Source organism: Salvia miltiorrhiza, chromosome 1 (assembly GCF_028751815.1).
Source record: "Salvia miltiorrhiza cultivar Shanhuang (shh) chromosome 1, IMPLAD_Smil_shh, whole genome shotgun sequence".
NCBI classification, from domain to species: Eukaryota; Viridiplantae; Streptophyta; class Magnoliopsida; order Lamiales; family Lamiaceae; genus Salvia; species Salvia miltiorrhiza.
In genome coordinates, this window is record NC_080387.1 from 58100639 (window position 1) to 58107948 (window position 7310).

General features: G+C 38.9%; 1 protein-coding gene across 1 annotated transcript; it reads left to right on the top strand.

The window, feature by feature from the left end:
- On the top strand, positions 1–4826 carry LOC130998343 (polyadenylate-binding protein 2-like). The gene is made up of 9 exons (XM_057923770.1): positions 1–680; positions 1742–1860; positions 2275–2931; positions 3040–3117; positions 3206–3295; positions 3510–3644; positions 3849–4022; positions 4101–4298; positions 4385–4826. Exons 1-9 carry the CDS (start codon positions 419–421, stop codon positions 4619–4621), a joined length of 1950 nt encoding a protein of 649 aa, XP_057779753.1. The 5' UTR covers positions 1–418; the 3' UTR covers positions 4622–4826.
- Positions 4827–7310: the final 2484 nt, after the last annotated feature.

Here is a 7310-nt window from a genome sequence, read left to right on the forward strand (position 1 = left end):
ACAAAATTTGACTACGTCATGCACTTCTCATTGCCATGTTACACGTGGCATCATCCTAATTCCCCAGACGCGACAATCAAATCCAACGAATGCGATTTCACCTCTTTCCTCCAACTAGGGTTTCATAAGCCTCCCTTCATATTTATACCGTCACAGTTCACTGCCCTCCCCGAGTGCGGTGCAGTTCCCTGCCCTCCCTAACCAAAAAACCCCAAAAATTTTCTCTCTCTAAAGTTTTCTATTCCTATCCCAAAATTTATCCCCCAATTTAACACATACGTAGCCGAAAACCCAAAAAAGAGTTACCTTTTTTTTCCCACTTTCAGCATTGCTTGTTTCTCTGTTCTTCTCTCTAATCAATAACGAGGAGAGAGAGAAAATATCCCCCAGAATCAAGAATATAGCTGAAATTGGAGCAATGGCGCAGATTCAGGTGCAGCACCAGAATGTGGCGGCGCCGGCTCCCAATGGAGTGGCGGTGGCGCCTGGTGGGGCTTCTGCAGGACAGTTTCAGACGACCTCTCTGTATGTCGGTGACTTGGATTTCAACGTAACGGACTCGCAGCTCTACGATCTGTTCAATCAGGTTGGGCAGGTTGTGTCTGTTAGGGTTTGTCGCGACCTTAGCACTCGCCGCAGCCTTGGCTATGGTTATGTCAATTATAGCAACCCCCAGGACGGTTAGCACTTTGAATTTTTTTAGATTTGTATCATCAATTGATGCATTTTAGATGCTTTATTTGCATGCACGCACACAAGCTCGTGCTTCAATCGCAGTATGGTCGGGTGTAAAGCAAGGTTGTGCTGTATCTGATGAAATTAATGGGTTCATGGTGTTGAAAATAGTTTTTCTTTTTTGCTAGAACTTATAGGAAAAAGTGATTGAATCCGATGAAATTGAAAAATCAGTTCTTTTGCTGGCACAGTTTCTGGGGACGTGTATAGTGAACTCCAATGACAATTGGAAGGTTGGGTGCCTAAATTTATTAACAGAATGACAGTACGTGTTATTTATTTTGAGTGAACAGATTGGGGATAGGAATGGAGATGACGAATTTATCATACAAATGCAAGTCTCCTAATGAATATTTGGATTGTCAGCCATTTGATAGTGTCAATGTGATAACGCCCAAGACAATTGTGACAATGTTCTTCTTCTGATTTGCAAAATATGAAATTTGAGCTTATGTGATCCAAATTCTATGGTTATTTCAGATAAATTGTACAAAAAACTATATTACTGATAACTGCTGCATAAAGAAGCTTGAGCAAAGATGGTCGCTCTCAGTAGGTTTTGCTATCTAAAATTTGGTTCTTACAGCTGTATGCTCGTTTTAGCTTTTATTAGAAGATATTGAAGACTCTCAACAATATCATAGTTAACTCTCTCTGCATTGTTTCATTGCCATGTGGAAGAGCTTGTAGTAGGTTTACATATTTAAATATTGAGTACGATAGATATTTACAAATCCTATCCCAGTTTTTACCTTGTTTGTATAGCATGCTAATGGTCTCAATTGATTGTTACTGCAGCATGACCGCACTTTTTTTTTTTCTCTTCTTTTGTTTGCTACTGTTTGGCACTATCACCAAGGTGCTTCAGCTTTCTATCATTTCAGCTCTCACGACTTTTAAAATTGTATTTTTTTTTTCTTGTGTGTTCTGTGTGCACTCTTTTCTACCTAAACAATAGGATGTTGTTTTTCACTGTCTAATAATGTTTGATCATCCGCGGTAACAGCTGCAAGAGCTATGGAATTGTTGAACTTCACTCCCCTCAATAACAAGTCGATCCGAGTCATGTATTCTCATCGGGACCCAAGTGTTAGAAAAAGTGGAATGGCAAATATCTTTATCAAGGTAACTTTCCCGTGTTGTTTGGCTCTATTGTGCTTGGTTTGTTATCTTTATCTTTATCAAGGTAATATTTTGATGAGTGGCTTCACCACACCTTTTCAGTGTTGACATAACTTTATTATTCTCTGTTGGCTGCCTCTTTTCTACTTGAGCAAAGATCTGAAATTAATCCTATTTGTTATTATGATGCATGACAATGTGGTGCGCAGAACTGGCTAGGAATTGAGTCTGACCTTTATATTGAAATGGATAACTTCACTGCTGTTTCAATCTTCAGCCATCATTATCTTATCTGCATATCTGCTGTTTATCTATTGTGCTCAGCCATTTCCGTAGGTTATTCTTGTTAGAGCTGTGCTATTTTGGTTCTGTACTTATAGTTTCTGTATGTACTTTCTAATAAACATTCTTTTGCAGAATTTGGACAAAACAATTGATAACAAAGCTCTGCACGACACTTTCTCTAGCTTTGGAAACATCCTTTCGTGTAAGATAGCAACTGATCCTAACGGTCAATCTAAGGGTTATGGATTTGTGCAATTTGATTCTGAAGAAGCTGCACAAAGTGCTATAGATAAGTTAAATGGTATGCTCATAAATGATAAGCAAGTCTATGTTGGGCATTTCCTCCGTAAGCAAGAGAGGGATACGACGCAGGGCAATGCTAAGTTCAACAATGTGTTTGTGAAAAATCTAGCCGAGTCTACTACAGATGATGATCTAAAAACAACTTTTGGCGAATATGGGATAATCACTAGTGCTGTAGTGATGAGGGATGCTGATGGAAAGTCGAGATGCTTTGGATTTGTCAATTTTGAGCATGCTGATGATGCTGCTAAAGCTGTTGAAGCTCTAAATGGAAAGAAATTTGAGGACAAGGAATGGTATGTTGGGAAAGCCCAGAAGAAGTCGGAGAGAGAGCAGGAACTTAAAAGTCGGTTTGAGCAAACTACCAGGGAAACTGTTGACAAATTTCCAGGAGTTAACTTATATGTTAAAAACTTAGATGATAGCATTGATGATGACAAACTGAGAGAATTATTTTCAGGTTTTGGTACCATCACCTCTTGTAAGGTATTAAACATTTGTTATTTACATGGGATACAAATATTTTGAATTTTCTTCACCTTCCGATACCTATCTTCTCCACTTCTACTGATGTGATTATGTCTTGGATTGCAGGTTATGCGAGACCCTAGTGGAATAAGCAGAGGATCTGGATTTGTTGCCTTTTCAACTCCGGAAGAAGCTTCCCGAGCTGTTAGTTAATTACTCTAGTGATGCTTTGCTAGATGAAATCTCTTATGATATACTTGAACTAACTGTGCTATTGGTTTTTCATTTTTAGCTTGCTGAAATGAATGGGAAAATGTTAATTAGCAAGCCTCTTTACGTTGCCTTGGCACAGCGCAAGGAAGAGAGGAGAGCCAAGTTACAGGTACATGCTTTTTACTTTTAAGTACATGTTCTTGTATTTTTAAGAACATTTTTCTTTTGTCTACATATGAAAGCTGAAACCTGCCTTATTATATACGGACTCTCTGGCATCTATTTTTGAGTTTATTTGATTTATCTTTTGTTTGCATATGTCTCAAATTGTCTCATATAATATAATGACTTCATATTTGTTCTGAAAACTGTGTTACTTATAGGCCCAATTTTTGCAAATGAGGCCTGTTGCAATGCCACCTTCTATGGCTCCACGTATGCCCATGTATCCCCCTGGTGCACCTGGTATTGGGCAGCAGCTATTTTATGGGCAAGCCCCTGCCATCATTCCTCCTCAGGTGTCCATTCTCAGGGTTTATTATGTTCTACATGTCCTTTGCATGTGTATTTATTTTCATTTTATATTGGGATCTGGAGGTGATTTTCTGCGGTAGTTATTTGGTGCAGTTATCCTTGTATTATTTGAGGGCACTTGTTACATTAGATATGTGTCATCTGTAGTTATATTATTTGATTATTCAAACATCTGCAAAATGTTCTAGGCTGGCTTTGGTTATCAGCAGCAGCTTGTTCCTGGAATGCGCCCCGGGGGTGCTCCCATGCCAAATTTCTTTGTGCCGCTAGTCCAACAGGGTCAGCAGGGCCAACGACCAGGTGGCAGACGAGGAGGTCCAGGACAGCAAAATCAGCAACCTGTCCCGATGATGCAACAGCAGGTTCTAATTAAGTTTCTGATGTTTTCAGTCTTGTGTATGGTTAACTGTTGTGCTAAAAAGTATATATTCTTTACTCAGATGCTACCAAGGGGGGGGAGGGTGTATAGGTATCCTCCTGGTCGTAATGTGCCAGATGTGCCCATGCCTGGTGTTGCTGGAGGAATGGTTTCTGTTCCGTATGACATGGGTGGCATGCTTCCTCGAGATCCCCAGCCTATGCCAATTACTGCTTTGGCTTCTGCCCTTGCTAATGCAACACCTGAACAACAGAGAACTGTAAGCAGCTGCCCAAGTGTACAAATTACATTTCTTTTGGTCTTGTAGTTGTATGTTTAATGAGTATACCTAAATTTTGGCAACAGATGTTGGGTGAGAACTTGTACCCTCTTGTTGATCAACTGGAGCATGAGCATGCTGCGAAGGTCACAGGCATGCTTCTGGAGATGGACCAGACCGAGGTTCTTCATTTGCTTGAGTCACCTGATGCTTTGAAATCAAAGGTTTCCGAGGCAATGGATGTCCTGAGGAATGTTCAGCAGTCTGGCAGCCCCGCCGACCAACTTGCTTCGCTGTCACTCAACGACAACCTTGTTTCTTGAAAATGATGTGGACATGGCGCTCTGCCTATCTGAATCAACTTTTTGCTAGTGAGGGTTTTAAATTTGGTTGGACACATGCTAGGATTCTGCATTTGTGATATTTACTGTTGGTTTTCCTATTCCTTTTCTGCGCTTATCTTAAAATTGTTGGTCTCTGGAATTTATTTGGGTTGCCTTAGTATTTGAATGCGATTGCAATTTCCTATGTGGAGTGAAGGCCTATTGTTTTGGGCGTTTTTATTGTTATCAAATTATTTGGATACATGATTTGAGTATTTGTTGGCCTACTTGGATACCAAACTCCGTGGTAAGGTTATATGGGATATCTTGCATCAAATCTGTTCGTATACTATAAGATAGCTTGGTTATTCTATTTTCGGAAAAAGGTACAGATTGGTCCCCGAAGTAGTAGTCCCTATAGCGCATAACCCCTCTTACTCACTGTGTGTGCAACTAAATCCCTGAATTTTGAGAAAATGGTGCAAATTCTCCCCTCTGACCTAACGCCGTTAAGTGTTCGTTAACGTTTGAGTTTAATTGCAACCTCTATTTCAGGGGTGGATCTGCAACTTAATTTTTTTTTTTTTAATAATTTCAGCAACCCACCTCCAGCACTAACTTAATCGCCCCCGTACTCATCGACTCTGACTTGCACCTTGTCAGCTCGCATGCTCCCAATATCTTGGTTGTCGACTGCTCACCGCTTACATGTAACAACGCCACCAGCTTCTTCACCGCCCGCACAACAGCATCTCCTCCAACATCTTAACTTTTTAGGTTTATCTTATGATATTAATTGTGTATATATTTATTTATATAATATATATTTAAATTTTATTTATTTATTTTTGAATAATTATTAAAACTCTAGATAATAATTATGATTTTATTTTTGGTTAATTTAATATTTATAAATTTATTTTGAAAGAGCAAAAAGAATGGATTCGGGTGGGGTCAGGACTCGAGACCCTGTGAATCTAATGGATCTGGACATGAATCTCATTTTTTTGGACCTAATGAATTTGGACCGGATCCTGACCTAAGTAAAAAAATACGGATATGGATTTGGACTAAGCAGGATTCGATCCAGGTCCACATCTTGAGTTGGGCGCATGTGAGCTGACAAAGTGTAAGTTTGAGTCGATGAGTACGGGGGGTGGTTAAGTTGATGCCGGAGGTGAGTTTCTGAAATTAAAAAAAAAAAAAAAAATTAAGGTGCAGATCCACCTTTGAAGTAGAGGGTGCAATTAAACCCAAACGTTAACGGACACTTAACGGCGTTAGGTCAGAGGGGGGGAATTTGCACCCTTTTCTCGGAGTTCAGGGGTTTAGTTGCACACACAGTGAGTAAGAGGGGTTATACGCTATAGGGGCTACTACTTCGGGGGTCAATCTGCACCTTTTCCCTTCTATTTTATATTTATTCTATGAGTGCGTTTTTTTTTGTTGTAAATTTATTATGGCAAAATAAGGAATAACCAAAATTTCACCCTTTAAATCTTTTATTTCTTTTCCCGCATTTCCTACTTAACCTTACTCATTCTTTATTTTCACTATAAAGTACATTTTTGAAGGGATAATATTATCCCTCCTTTTGTAGTGAAAATGAGGAATGAGTAAGGGTTAAGTAGGAAATAGGAATGAGTAAGGGTTAAGTAGGAAATGAAGGAAAAGAAATGAAAGATTTAAAGAGTGAAATTTTTTTGTCCCTCATTTTTCCATAATAAATTTACAATTAAAGAAAATGCACTCTATTTGTATATTATTGTGGCAAATATAATAATCCTTCCGTCCCATGAATCTTGACACGTTTGATTTTGACACGAAAATTAAAGAGTTGTAGATTAGTGTGTATGTAATAAAATATAAAAGTGATAAAGTATGAGAGAGAATGTAATAAAGTGATAAAAGTAGAAGAGATAATATAATATTTTTGAACTGATTATTACTTTATTTGAAAATGTGTCAAGATCTGTGGGACGACCAAAAAAAGAATACGTATCAAGATTCGTGAGACGGATGGAGTACTAATTCATTAGAATTAAGTTATATTCATATTAATCCTAGTTTTAAATTTAACAATATCGAAATTCCTTCGAGTTGGGAAATTTAAAATTGCTTATGTGTTTTGTAGCAAATATAATACTAATTCTGATTGTGTTTCGCTTTCCCAGATCCTCCAATTAAGCAATCTCTCCTTCCATCTTCCCGTCATTGTTGTGAAGCATGGAACCAAGCATGAGATACAGCATTTGATCAGCTAGCGCCAAGTCTGGGGACATTCTTCTTCTTTGACCCAAATGGAATAAGCTTGAAATCTTGGCCCTTACACAAGATAAAGTAATTTAAGCACACAATAATAATTATTAAACATTTAATTTCCTACAATATTGACATTATAAGAACATTGAAAACCATGAAAAAATAGATGTTATAACGCATCGTCGCAAGGAACATTGAGGTGCCAAAAGTTTTGGCTAAGTGACTCGTAAAGATGGTTCGGTGGTGGCCTGGTAGCTCAGTAGCGACACGTGCTCAGATATGATGCAGTTCAATGCGTACATGGACATGTGACGTGATAAAGGGGGCACGCGTGGTAGAGATTGCGCCACATGGCGCGGACGTGGCAATAGTGGGCGTTCACGTGGCACGTGCCCTGACCCAGAGTCAGAAAACGCACTCGTTCAGA